The sequence below is a fragment of the Notolabrus celidotus genome, chromosome 7 (assembly GCF_009762535.1).
Source record: "Notolabrus celidotus isolate fNotCel1 chromosome 7, fNotCel1.pri, whole genome shotgun sequence".
NCBI classification, from domain to species: Eukaryota; Metazoa; Chordata; class Actinopteri; order Labriformes; family Labridae; genus Notolabrus; species Notolabrus celidotus.
The window spans coordinates 4,409,586-4,424,456 of NC_048278.1; the positions used below are offsets into that span (position 1 = coordinate 4,409,586).

The window sequence follows — 14,871 nt, forward strand, 5'->3', positions numbered from 1 at the left end:
CTCTGTAAGGAGTCATGTTATGAGAAAACAGCGGGTCGATCAAAGAGAAGAGATGGATGGAGAGCTGAACAAGGAGGAATAGGGAGCAGAGATATTTTTGATCAAAGGTTGGACTCTCACCTCGTCCTCTAAGATGCTAATTATCTCATTAGCATGTCAGTTTCTCTCTGACCCTTTGCTTTTTAACAGGTAATGATGCCAAAGAGCAACGACATGCAGGTGACAATTACCTTCATAAACACACATCTCACTGTTATGACTCATTAAGGTCTTAACACCTCACAGGTATCAGGTGAGAGCGGCTCTGCACGCTGCCAAAAAGACGTCTTACACAGGAGTGCTAAAACCTGTATCACAGGTAACATCCACTGTTCCTGTTTAAGGAGCTTCTAAACACAGAGCCTGATCACAGGCTTAAGAGCTGCGGCACGAAACAACCTGCGAAGATGTAAACAAAGGAAACAGATACAAATAACATGAACTGAATATGTTGATGCTTTTTTTATGTACAGTTAAATTCTTACTTTACTTTTTCTTTGTTTTTAAAGATTCTTTTTTAGCTTTTATTTTGAAAGGACAGCTGAGGAGAGACAGGAAGTGAGTGTTAAAGCTGCTGTTGGTAGGAATGGTGTCAAAAACGTTACTTTTTTTTTTTGCTGGGTTTGGAGAAAAGGTCATAATGCCCATCGGTACTTATCGGTAAGTCCTTGACCCTTTGTCCTGATTGGTCAAGTGGCGGCCCCACTATGTCGCCCTGATTGGCTGGGAAGCCACTACTTCCACATAGAACGCATACAGCGATCTTTTGTGGGCGGGGTTACAGGTGGTGAGAGGAAATCTGGTGGGAAGGGTAGTGATGACATTCGAAATCTCTTTCCGAACTGATGTTTATATCACGACTACCAACAGCAGCTTTAATTTATCTTTGTTTTCAAAGATTCTTTTTTAGCTTTTATTTTGAAAGGACAGCTGAGGAGAGACAGGAAATAAGTGTTAAGAGAGGTACATCAAATCATGCAGGGACCAGGAACTGTCCCTTTAATCACTAAATCTTAACAAGTACACTTTGCTGCTGAGTTGGCAGATATCTGTACTCATTATAAATCTTTATTTTTAGCCTCTAATATCTTAAAATTAGATTTAGTGACTTATATTACATAATATTTTAATAATTTATATTTAAAGAAGCACTGCTTTCTTTAAACAGGAAGCTGCTTTAATCAGGGATTATTACCAGTTTCTCATTATTTGTATTTATTATGACAGAATATTTAACTCAACATTCATGTTTTTGTTCTTCAATGAAAGAATTGATTGATCAAAAAAATATTTAACACTTGATAAAGTTCTATTTACAAATACATCTGTTGTAATTGTATTATTTTGGATGGATATGCTTGGATATGATACCTTTCCATTAAATTCCCACAATTCCCAGTATACTCCCTTTAAATTCCATGGAAAGTTTGCAATTTTTAATATTTCCCAAATTCCCCCGCTTAACTTCCCATGGAAATTTAGCAGAAATATTCCACCCCTTTGCAACCCTACCTGATATAGACTTAATGTTATTCATAATTAAGCCTCCTCATGTCAACATGGCCGCTGAGACTGAGACAGTCCATTAAAACTAAACATAGTCCCAGGAGACCAATCAAGACTCAGTGATGGGCTGTGCAGTCACACCTGGGCCTCAGTGCTGTCCTTAACTATCACACAATAACCTCATCTTCATTTAGATAGCATGAAACAGATCACGTTCATCTAAAGCACCTGGATAGACTCTGAAACATCCTCTTTACTCAGACTGCAAAGAGGTTACTCCAAAGTCCTGAAGGAATCGGGGCAGACTTTTCTACCTTGAGACAATGAAGGGTGAATTCTAATTGGATCAATCAATCAATCAATCAATCAATCAATCAATCAATCAATCAATCTATCAATCAATCTATCTATATTTCTATAGCGCCACATCACAACAAACATTATCTCAGGACGCTTTTACAAACATAGGAGGTCTAGACCACTCTATGTCAGATTATGAACAGAGACCGAACTTCAAGACAGGATAAGACCCCACCTTAATCCATCATGAGCACATCGCAGTATTTAGCTAGTTACAGTGGCAATTGGATAACAGATCTATTGACACCAAGCTGCACAGGAAACAGCACAGCCATGAAGGGAATAAATGTGAACAAGTCTGATCAATATTAGTGAAATAATGTATAAAATAACAGGATATGATGATTGGATGGCAGCGTGAGAGAGGAGGCTCATCTCTGAAGAGAGAGAATGAAGACGACTGGCTCACACTAAACCCAGGAGGACACTTTGAGAGATGACGGACGAAGCATCTTTAAAAATAAAGAACCTTCAAATCAAAACACAGAAGCCCTGAGCGAGTACTAGACATGTTGTTTACTCTGTTTCCTGTGATGATAAGAAAACAAGAATACAGGTATATTTATAATCATCATGAGTGTGAGCAACAGCAGAAGGGCCTGTTATAAGAAAATGATCCCATCATGACAAAAAACAAGCTTTGTTTCCAAAGATAAAGACATAAATGTGTTTGTTAACCCTTTCTGGAAAGCTTATATCATAGCAGGCTAAGCTTAGAACGATAATAAATAACTGACGAGATGTCTGGACACACATTCTCTGTCACTACTATTCACTTGATTCATTAATACAAATACCTTGTTTTAGATATTTCTTTCAATCCTTCCTGAATGCTGCGTGTCTCTAAAAGTAGTATGGGAGGTAGCACGTTCAGCTATCCAGCCCCTCTCCTTTGGAATCATCTACCAGTCAGGGTCTGGGAGGCAGACACCCTCTCTACTTTTAAGAGTAGGCTTCAAACTTTCCTTTTTGATAAAGCTTATAATTATAGCTGGATCAGGCTTGGACCAGCTACAAGGATCACTGATTCGGTCTCAGCAGATGTGTGTCTAACATGAGTCTGGTTCTGCTCGAGGTTTCTGCCTGTTAAAGGAAGTTTGTCCTCGCCACTGTAACTAGATAAATACTTCGAGGTGCAATGCTCATGGTGGATTAAGGTGGGGTCAGACTGAGTCTTATCCTGTCTTGGTGTTGGGTCTCTGTTCATAATTTGACATAGAGTGGTCTAGACCTGCTCTGTTTGTAAAAGCGTCTTGAGATAATGTTTGTTGTGATTTGGTGCTATACAAATAAAGATTGATTGATTGATGATTGATTGATATAAGCTTAGACCAGGCGTTCCCAAACTTTTCAGTTCCCAATAAAGTGGCACCAGAGACCGACAACCCCCACATTTCCTCAAAGTGGTTAAGTATGGGATTACACCAAATGGCAAATCCAAAACAGGACAAAATAGAACCAGAATAAAAGACCTAAGATATTTAAAGTAGCTGTTCCATAAACAATTAGACTACCTGTGTGCTAATGTTGCTGTTTCCTGGGCTGTTATCTGGCGTCACACGACCTCAGAGGTCGTGTGGCAGCAAAGGAAAGTGGAAAACTGATAAAACAAGAGAAAGTGGAAAACTGATAAAACATTCTTTATTTGCATGTTTTCATTTATGTTTTCGAAGGACATTTTGCTTTGGTTCCCCCACTTTGGGAACCACTGGCTTAGAAACCACTGGCTTAGACTACCAGGGGTCCTGACGCATCTCTCTCTCTTTATCTGCTTTTATTTACTCTAAATCTTTATGTCCCATTAACTTTACAAACCCAGTCTCTCCCTGATAGTTTTAGATCCCTGTGGATGGTTGCTCCTGTCCTTTTAATATCTTAACTTTCATAATAATAATAATAATAATAATAATAATAATAATAATAACTGGGATTTATATAGCGCCTTTCAAGAAACCCAAGGTCACTTCACAGGATCAGGTAGGGGGTCTGGGGGTTAGGTGGGGACCAGATGAGACACTATCTAATGGGGAAAGGCCTTGAGGAAAAGGTGCGTTTTGACTGCTTTTTTAAAACTGTCCAGAGTTGGGGCTCTGTGGATGTCGGGAGGGAGAGAGTTCCACAGAGTAGGAGCTGCCACACTGAAGGCTCTGTCTCCAAAAGTCCGCAGCTTAGTCCGGGGGACGGAGAGGAGACCCAGGTCTGAAGACCATAGGTTCCGGGATGGAGTGTTTTGGTGGATAAGGTCAGCCAGGTATTGGGGGCAAGGTCATGCAGGGATTTGTAAGTGAGGAGGAGGAGTTTATAGGAGATGTGGTACTTAACAGGGAGCCAGTTTATAATCATAAACATGCAGGCATACACATTGGCTACGTCTGATTTATAAATCTCTTCTTTGCTTGGTCCCAACTTATTTGTGTGTGTATCTACAAAGATCAAAAAGCCACTATGCCTTGCGCTCCTGCGACACTTTATAAATGTGTGTTCCCCGTGTTCGGACAGAGTCTGGTAAGACAGCATTCATTTTTGCTGCTCCTACTGCTTGGAATACGCTCTTACGACTTCAATACAACTTGAATCTGTCAGATCTTATCTCACTTGATGCCTTTGACTCCATCTTAAATGAAAGACAGACCACAGAACAGGTACTGTGTTTTTAAATGCTGCTTTTGTGATCACAAATTGCACTTTATTTGCAAATTAGTTGCACTTTTAAATTATTGATTGTTTCTACATATTGTCTGTGTATATGCTCCATTCTATTGAACTGTGCTATTTATTTCGACGTGTGCTGCTGACCTCTTGGCCAGGTCGCCCTAGTAAATGAGGTCTTGATCTCAATGGGTTCTCATCTGGTTAAAGAAAGGTTAAATAAATAAATAGATAAATAAATAAATAAAGGTTATACAAACAAATAAATAAATAAAGGTTGAACAAATAAATAAATAGATAAATAAAGGTTAAACAAACAAATAAATAAATAAATAAATAAAGGTTAAACAAACAAATAATAAATAAAGGTTAACCAAATAAATAAATAAAGGTTAAATACATAAATAAAGGACTCATAAATAAAGGCTGCAGGCAGTATAGTACAGTCAGTCCTCTCCTTGGAACACTATCGCCGGGTGATTTTCACCCCGGCAAACACATTTACATGGTTTTCAGTATGTGGCGTTTGTCTGAGTGTCAGGGGTCCCTGGGTAGCTTCAGCATCGTCTTTGACGTCTTTGAAGGCGTGGGTGTTTCCTTATTCCAAAACCCACTTTTTCCTACAGGCACGTGTTCTGGTGATATTCACCCGGCGATAGTGATTGTTTGTTTCTCTCTCCTGCAGCTGTTTGTGTGTCAAGGAGACTGTGCCTTCAACAAGGAAGTCTCAAATGTCCCATGATTGGTTGGACCGAACACCAAGTTTCCAGTTTCATCATTTTTATTTTTTTTTAGGAATTTTTGGTACCGAAGTCCAAATTTTTCAGTAATTTTGGAGCATTTTTATAGGTTCCCCCCATGATAGATTTTATTCATTTTGTTAGACATGGCACAGTTTAAAATAAAAGAACACTACTCTAATTTGTCATGGATTGACATATTTTGATGACAAGTACTTTTTATTGGGTATATTATATCAGTGAAAAAAACACCAGGCGTTGGACTGCACTGATGGTTGGTTGCTACGCCTTAGACTGAACATTTGGACTCTGCACCTGGATCTTTAATTTACCCTTGGACTTTTAGACACTGAAGTGTCATCCATTATTTACTTTCTTTATTTTGGTCTGACACTGATTTAATATCTCACCTTACTTTTAAATGGCAGTCTGGGCCTGTATATTTTCTTTGTTTTTTCTGTTTGTTTGTTTGTTTTTTCTCGTTACTGTCAGCCTTTTAACTAACCCCATATTATAGATTTTAACAGAAACCCCACCTCTGACAAGGCAAATCATAGCTTAGGACTTTGGAGTGGTCCCTGGGGTGGCCAATTGGATTTCAAGGGGTGTCAGTGCCACCCTTGGCCACCCCTCTGGTCACGCCACTGGTTCTGGGGTTAAATCAGTCTATCATTCTGCTCCTGCTGGGGTCAGCTCAGGAGATGTTGGCAGATGGCTGCTCACAGCATGTCTGGTCCTGCTCGAGGTCTCTGCCTGTTAAAGGAAGTTTGCCTGCTGCTCATGCTGGATGTTGTGTCTCTTTAGATAACGCAGACTGGATTTGCTATTTGTGGGTCAGCGTGATACAAAGACTATTGATTGACACTGATTGATTGTTTAATAATAAAGGTCAATTAAGAGAAGGAGGAGCCGTTAACCGGATTGGCTGGCCCGGTGTGTTAGCGACTAACCGGGTAATTATTAACCGACCTGCTGCTGCTCACCTACCGGACCCGGACCCGGACCCGTTGGAGGCTCATTGTGTCTCTGACATGGTAACGGACTCAACAGGTTTCAGTGAACTGGTCTGTGTGGATGTTCAGAGACACCTGAACGTCGCAGCTGAGTGAACACTGAACGTCGCATGTTTGTTCACAGAATGAAGATTTAACTCCTTCATGTGTCTGCTGAAGGCTCGCCTTGTTATACTAGCATACTGCTAATGTGTGTGTCCGTGTGTGTGTGTCCGTGTGTGTGTGTGTTTTCATCTTACCGTTAGTTGTCAGCAGTCTCGAGCGCAGTGGACAGCTCCCAGGTACTGAAATGCTCACCGTCCTCCGCGTGAGGGGGGAGGACACGGCGCCTCTGATTAGTCCGTTGGAACGCTCGTGCTGATCGCTGATTGGCTGCCTGGAGTGTCAGTTAAACGGTCTCTGTGTAAACCAGAGGTGTGTGTGAAGCTGCTGTCATGATTCCTCCAGCATGATGTATGATTACATTACTGAGACTCAGACTTCATTTACTGATTCAACATGTGTGGGTTTGTTTTGTGTTGAGGTTTCTGATGTATTGTGCTGTACAGTCACTGTTTTTCTGAAATTGCTCAATTGATTTGAGGTTAACAACTGGCAGCTGTATGTACTGTAATATGACTATTGAAATTAAAAGAGATACATACTGGTACTTCAGTATTTTCTACAATCTAGATTGTTTAGTGTAAGTTTGAGTGTGATCAACACACCACTGACATTCACAAATGCTGCCAACAAAGACTCTCTGCCATCCGCAAACTTAAAGCACTTTCTGTCGCCCCCCACCTTCTACTGTTACTGAACCAAAGCATCATCCAACCCATTCTCCTCTACTGTTCCCCCTGCTACTACAACATGCTAACTGTCTCCAACAAAAACAAACTCACACGCACCACAAACACTGCCACAAAAATCATTCGCCTCCCCACACCCAACCTGTCTGACCTCAACAACAGAGCCATCATACGTAGAGCACGCACTATAACATTGGATCCCCAACACCCCCTCTACTCAGTCTTCACACTGCTCCCATCTGGTCCCAGATACAGATCCCTTTACTGTAGGCGAGCCCGGTTTGGCAGAAGCTTTGTCCCGTCGGCCATAGCACTGCTAAACAAAATGCCCATGTAATGTGTCCAGTGTGTTTATATGTGGGATGATGTGCAACATTGTTGTGAGGCTGGGTGGATGTTAATTGTTTATTGTTTATTTGTGTTTTATATATGTATTCTTTGTTCAGACAGTGACAACAAATTTCCTTATTAAGGACAAATAAAGATCTATCTATGTTTGCCTTCTATAATGCTGTCATGGGAAGACTGATCAGATATGGGATGGCAGCCTGGTTTGGCTCTTTATCTGTTCAATGTAAATCTAAGATTGAAAAATATTTAAATGTGCCATGAAAGTGATTGGTAAGAAAAATGACCTGTCCCTTCAAACTATCTTTGGAAAAACTGTGTCCAATCAGGCACAAAAAAAAAATTTGGAAGGACTCTCCTCATGTTCTTTATTCAGAATATGAATTATTGCCCTCTGGAAGACAGTTTAGAGCAAGCAGATATCAAAGTAATCGCTTCAAGCTCTCCTTCCTCCCTACTTCCATCACTCTACTCAACAAACAACCTGCAATAACATAATGCTCTAGTAGGAGTATGAGGGTTGACTTACTCTTGCACTAATTCTAATATGACATTGTATTTCACTACCACATAGGTATTTTATTGTATTATTGGTATTTTATTGGTATTTTATTGTATTATTGGTATTTTTATTGGTATTTTTGTACTATTGGTATTTTTATTGGTAGTTTATTGTATTATTGGTATTTTTGTATTATTGGTATTTTTATTGGTAGTTTATTGTATTACTGGTATTTTTATTGGTATTTTATCTGGATTCTAGTGCATTATTGGTATTTTATTGGTATTTTATTGTATTATTGGTATTTTATTGGTATTTTATTGTATTATTGGTATTTTTATTGGTATTTTATTGGTATGTTATTGTATTATTGGTATTTTTATTGGTATTTTATTGGTATTTTTATTGGTAGTTTATTGTATTATTGGTATTTTTATTGGTATTTTTGTACTGTTGGTATTTTTATTGGTAGTTTATTGTATTATTGGTATTTTTATTGGTAGTTTATTGTATTACTGGTATTTGTATTGGTATTTTATCTGGATTCTAGTGCATTATTGGTATTTTATTGGTATTTTATTGTATTATTGGTATTTTTATTGGTATTTTATCTGGATTCTAGTGCATTATTGGTATTTCTATTGGTATTTTATTGGTATTTCATTCGTATTTTATTTTATAATTGGTATTTTTATTGGTATGTTATTGGTATGTTATTGTATCATTGGTATTTGTATTGGTATTTTATTTTATTATTGGTATTTTTATTGCTATTTTATTGCTATTATATTGTATAATTGGTATTTTTATTGATATTCTATCTGTATTTTATTTTATTATTGGTATTTTATTGTATTTTTGGTATTTTGTTGTGTCATTGGTATGCCACAGTGACATGTTTTTGTTTTTGTTTTGTTTTTTGACAGCGGGCATGTTATTGTAATATTGGTATGATGAATGCATTGATTGTGAGCAGCACTGCACTTATGTCCATGACAAATTTTCCCACGGGGGCAATAAAGTCATCTTTATCTTTATCTTAACTTATCTTACTCAGGGGCGTATGCAGGCTGTTTGAGAGCCAGTCCGAAATAACAAAACGGGCCCTCCGTTTAACCTCATAGGGTTAATATAAACAAACTGAGGTAGAGATTATAGGAGGAAAGTCTGCAGCTACTCCCCTAGAACCTGTTGAGCATCTAACACTTAATTCCCTAAATTATGGTGAATATCTTTTTGTGATTATTTGTGGTGGACTGTTGTATAACAATAACAATCATAATAATAATAAGAAGAATGTTTTCATATTGTATTATCACAATGTACCTAAAGTCTCTAAAAGTAGTATGGGAGGTAGAATCTTCAGTTATCAGCCCCCTCTCCTTTGGAATCATCTACCAGTCAGGGTCCGGGAGGCAGACACCCTCTCTACTTTTAAGAGTAGGCTTCAAACTTTCCTTTTTGATAAAGCTTATAGTTAGAGCTGGATCAGGCTTGAACCAGCTCTTAGTTATGCTGCTATAGGCTTAGACTGACACACTGGGATCCTGTCTTTCCCTCTCTCTCCTATCTCTGCCTGTCTCTGCCTTTAACTCTTCCTGTCACATTAAAGTTACTAACCATAGACCTTTCTGGAGCCCCTGAGCTCCCTTGTCTTGTAGGTTCCTCTGGATCTCTGCTGCTGTGGACGTGCCAGACTCCAGCTGCTACAACTACTACTATCTGTCTCACCACTATCATCTCTCTCTCTCTCCCTCTATCCCTCTATCCCTCTCTCCAACACTGTCTCAGCAGATGTGTGTCTAACATGAGTCTGGTCCTGCTGGAGGTTTCTGCCTGTTAAAGGAAGTTTGTCCTTCCCACTGTAACTTTCTAAATGCTGCAAAGTGCTCCGCTCATGGTGGATTAAGATGAGATCAGACTGAGTCCTGTCTGTAAGATGGGACTGGATCTTATCCGGTCTGGATGTTGGGTCTTAGATCACAGAGTACGGTCTAGACCTGCTCTGTTTTAGAAAGAGTCTGAGGATAATGTTTGTTGGGAATTTGGTGCTATACAAAAAAAAAATGCTGGATTGATATGCTGCATACCTTTCTTTGCTAATACAAAATAAAAGGTTGATCCTGTTTGGAGTCAGGAGAGGGAGGGGGGATTTGGGGCTATCCCAGTTGTCATTGGTGGAGAAGCCGGCCTATCACATAGACAGGCAACCACTCACACATGAGATTTAGAGTGACCATTTAACCTGATGAGCAGTCTGTGCACTATGTTAGGAGGCCGGGTAAACATGTAACGTCATGCTGTGAGGAAACAGAGCTTTGTTTATAATCAGCAGAAAGTGACTGCAGCTGAGAGGTTTACAAGATTATACTCTCTGCCACTTTAAGACTGGGTCTAAATCACTAACCTGAGGTCGTTGACCCCATCCCTCAGAGTGATGAGCCAAATTCAGTGAATCAGAATTTTAAAGATACTTCATTTCTGGCACATTATAATTCTGTTTCTAGGTTTTAAGGCTTCATGGCCTCACACCAGACTACATCCCAGAGATGCTTTAAGAGTGTGAATCAGCCTCTCAGATCCTCCAGCTCCTCTCTTTTTCTTCTTCAAGCATTTATTGTCTACGTAGCTTGTTTCATCTTCTGTACATACTTTTATTATCATTATTTTCATTATATTTGTATTTATATCTTATTAATTACTGTCTTATATTAATATTATTTGATATTTATTGTGGATAGGAGTAACTTAAATGTCTGATTTTCCCCCGGGCTAATCAGTTGTCATAGTCTGATTCTGATTAGAGCTGTTCCTCAGAAGAGAGACTTTTAAATGTAAATTAAAATGTAACTATTCAGTGTGTCTTTTATTTAGGGTTTCATTTTATTTTTTGCTTTAATATTTTATTGATTTATGTATTTTATTTACTCGCTTTTTCTATTTATTTTTTATTTAACCTTTATTTAACCAGGTAAGTCATTAAGAACAGATTCTTATTACTTAATTTTGATATTTTTGTGCCTTTATTTAATCTTTAATTTTTATCCTTACCCTTTTCTGTTTATTTTAACTAAATGATTTTGATGCTACAGCTTGTTTTTTTAATTACATAATTTAGGGTTTCATTTTATTTTTTGCTTTAATATTTTATTGAGCTATGTATTTTACTTAGTAATTTTTTTACTCAATTTTATTGATATTTGTGCCTTTATTTTATCTTCAATTTTTATGTATTTAAACTATTTATATTATTTTGATGCTAAAGCTTATTTTTTAATTACAAACACATTTTGTCTTGTCTCTACTTCAAAATCCATTTTTGTTTAATATGCAGTTTTGCAAATAATTTGTCTCATTTCAAGCGCTTTAGCAATCAATAGTAATAAATCAGCAGCTTCTTATACAGTATATACATATTTATATTTAGTAGCACTAAGTTAGGTGAATCTCCCCTCCATAAAAATGTAGCATGAGCTGAGTCATGCTTAGTCTGATAAGATAAATATGTACATTTTTCAACACTATAATTTCTGTTTTGAATGAGGATTCTTTGAATCATTTCTTTAAAATAAAATTTAGCACATGCTCTAAGCTCGATAAATTAATGCGTAATTGGTTGCAATTTCAAACTAAATTACAGCTACCAATGTTAGTGTATAAACTTGTCCCCAGCTTCTCATTTTAAAACAGAACTTTTTGAAGGATTCAAGCTTAATGAGCATTTTGAATTGTTGGCCCCAAATGTGATATTTTGAGTAACTCACCTGCAGCACTAATGAACCGCTCACTGATTTAATTTTGAGACCTCAGCTTTCTACAGGACTCTTTAAAGATTGCAGTCCACACTTTTTAAATCAATATACAAAATTTTATTACAAAAAAAAAAAAATTCAGTCCTACATGAAAGTTGTCAAAGATCCACTTTAAAAATGGCTGCAAACATCTTTAATAATCCAACTACAGATAACCCCTGGTAGTAAAACGACAGTGAAGAAACGGCACCACTAAACAGAACATGAGCAGTGCTTCCAGAAACAAACACACCTTTAAAACTTCATTTGCTGCAGTCCACTGCCCGTGCAGACGTTTCAGTCCATTGTATTATCACAGGAGAATTCATGTGGCTGGCCGTTTGGATCTAGAGATGAAAAGCATCCAAGGTCGAGCAGATAGAAAACTTAAAAATAATCATGAGGGGGGCTAAGTGACAAAATAAAAACATCATCCCTGAATTTAAGGAGGAATACACGTCTGATGTCCTACAGAGGCAGAGCAACAGTGCAGACAAATACTGTTGAAACATCCACACAAAAACAAACAGGAGTTAAACTGAACGATGCATCGCAAAATTCACATCAAACAAACGAGTCGCTTAATCGTCATCGTCGTCATCATCATCCTCGTCCTCCTCATCGTCATCATCATCGTCGTCATCATCATCGTCGTCATCGACTGGCTGTGCCTTCCTGCCGCCGGAGGGTCTGCCGGGGCCGCCCTTCTTACCAGTGTCAACCTTTCCTGCGCCTCCCTTGGCACGATAAGCAGCTACGTCCTGGTGAGGAAACAGATATGGCGTCACTTTTGAACTTATAATACTACAAACGTTGTTTGTTGCGTATTGAAAGGGTACACGCTCATCTCACATCGTCACTCAGGACAGAAACACACCTTGTCATATTTCTCCTTCAGTTTGCTAGCCTTGGCAGCATATGGACCCTTATCTTTATCGCTCTGTTTGCCCCACAGCTCTCCCAGCTTCTTGGCGATGTCACCGATGGCGATGCCAGGGTGGTCCTCCTTGATCTTGGGACGGTGCTCGGAGCAGAACACGAAAAACGCAGAACTGAAAACCAAAAATGACATCAGTTACAAAACGCCCTCACAGTACTTTAACCCTATAAAAGAGCCGTGATGAGACACTTACGGTGGCCTCTTGGGTGCATTGGGGTCCTTTTTCTTCTTCATGTTTTTGACACCCTTCGGAGGGACGTATGTCTTCATTTCACGGTCATAGCGGACTTTGTCAGTCTTTGCCAAGTCTTCAAACTTCACTTTCTCCTTGGCGGACATAGTCTGGTGACCGAAACAGACATGGTTCAGAAAATGCTGCAAAATCATAGTTTACGTGTACTTGGTTTAACCTTCTAACCTTGAGTACTGACAAAAAAAATTTAACAGTCAACATACCTTCCATCTCTCTGAGCACTTCTTGGAGAACTCTGAAAAGTTCACGCTGGTCCCTGGGTGCTTCTTCTTGTGCTCATCACGGCAGGTTGCAACAAAGAAAGCATAAGAGGTGGTCTTTCCCCTGGGCTTATTTGGGTCCTTCGTCATGACTGCGATTTAGCTGCAAATACAGAAAACAAAACAAATCATTATTCAGTTTTAAATGCACACTGAAACATTCATTAAAACACACCTCTGTGCATAGTGACAGTCACATCTATTCAAAGGCATGACTAAGGTTCCCTTCACACTGCCTCCTACTGGTCAGCTGTTGTAAGTGCACCAGATACACAGCTCAGATTCAAGATGGCTGCCAGGAAACCCATGCAGCTCAGGAAGGAATCCTTTTATTCAAGGAGAGCTTTGAAAGTCAGTAAATGTGGGAATAGAATACCTGTCCAAATCCTTATTTCAAAGTCCGGCTGAGGTTAGACTGCTGTTTTTAACATCAAAAACATCAAAAGCTAACAGACAAGTATTAACCTCATGTTTTCTATCCCAGCAGCACATTTAATACTTCAAATAAATCTGTGCCCTTTGATAACTGTGCTTTCATACACATTCACATGGCTGAATTTGATGTTTGTGTATTTTAGTTGAAGTTTTAATTCTTAGCTCAACGTGCACTTTAATATTCACTAAGAAAACCTCATTTGAGCTCAAATTAATTGTGGTTCTTTATCGCATCAAATTATAGTATACTGTCGTCTGAGATGGACAGGTTCGTTTGAAATGAGGAGTGTCGTTTTTACCTAAATTATAAGCTTTTGTATAATTTTTTATCCTAATAAAACGGAAATAATACTCATCCAAAGTAGTAAAACTGACCAAAGACACCTTTAAGTCGAAAATACACACACGTCGGACTCTTATGAGTTAAATAGAATATATTGCAGGTTAAATAAAGGATTTAAATTGCTTCTAAATCAACATTAAAACGGTGTAAAGTAGACCGAGTTGAGCGGAGAGGCCGCCTGAAGCCGTTTTAAGGCTCTAATCGGATTTCTGCTTCACTCCGACAAAAAGACCAGACTCCATTTTGTATCTTCCCGCCTAAACTTTAACTGCGCCAGAACCTCGCCCAACTAACGGGCCTATCAATCCGCTATCCTTGATATAATCACCGTCGACTGTTCCTATAATTACAAGGGAATAAACCGTGAGCGTTTGAGCCGAATACCGACTTTTAAACCGTATGAAATGGAGGTTATCGTCATGTGGCAGCTAAGCTACCTAACCAAATGGCGTTTGGACTGCATGTTGCGCACACAGCATTAGACCAACTTACGTGATTCAGCCCTAGATTTCCAACTTATCGAATCCAAACTTCGAAAATCACATCAAATATCAGCTTATCTATGACTTATTTAATCGAAGGAATAATTGTGAGCACATTAACAAACAGATTTGATCACAAATAGGCCTTAGTTGGGAAATATAGTTACAGAAGTAGGAAATATGCCCCCTATGAGATGCACCAACGCGCATTAAAATACAAAAAACAGTTTCACGGCTAAGTGGGTGGATTCGGGTAAATAAGAAATACAAAAATAGCTGACACTCACCTCTTCTCTGCAAGACAAGTAGAGCACGACTGAATGGGGAAGAAAGCGCAACTGTTTTGTCGCCGTCTGCAGGGTCGACCTACCTTAACTAGGACTACTTTTATTACTCCGCGCCGCCCTCAGCGGATTGGC

The 14,871-nt window shown here is 38.7% G+C and overlaps 2 protein-coding genes across 3 annotated transcripts in view; both read right to left on the bottom strand.

Annotated features, from left to right (window-relative positions):
• Positions 1 to 6,662, bottom strand: part of wdr17 (WD repeat domain 17) — a 37,021-nt gene extending 30,359 nt beyond the window's left edge. For both annotated transcript variants that reach the window (XM_034688842.1, XM_034688841.1), the window contains exon 1: positions 6,547 to 6,662. The gene's annotated coding sequence lies outside the window, so the exon portion shown is untranslated. The remainder of the gene's footprint in view (positions 1 to 6,546) is intronic.
• A 5,187-nt stretch (positions 6,663 to 11,849) lies between these two features.
• Positions 11,850 to 14,871, bottom strand: hmgb2a (high mobility group box 2a). Its single transcript, XM_034687566.1, has 5 exons — positions 14,740 to 14,871; positions 13,136 to 13,295; positions 12,873 to 13,021; positions 12,617 to 12,791; positions 11,850 to 12,500 (listed from the first exon to the last, which is right to left on the bottom strand). Exons 2-5 carry the CDS (start codon positions 13,280 to 13,282, stop codon positions 12,321 to 12,323), a joined length of 651 nt encoding a protein of 216 aa, XP_034543457.1. The 5' UTR covers positions 13,283 to 13,295; positions 14,740 to 14,871; the 3' UTR covers positions 11,850 to 12,320.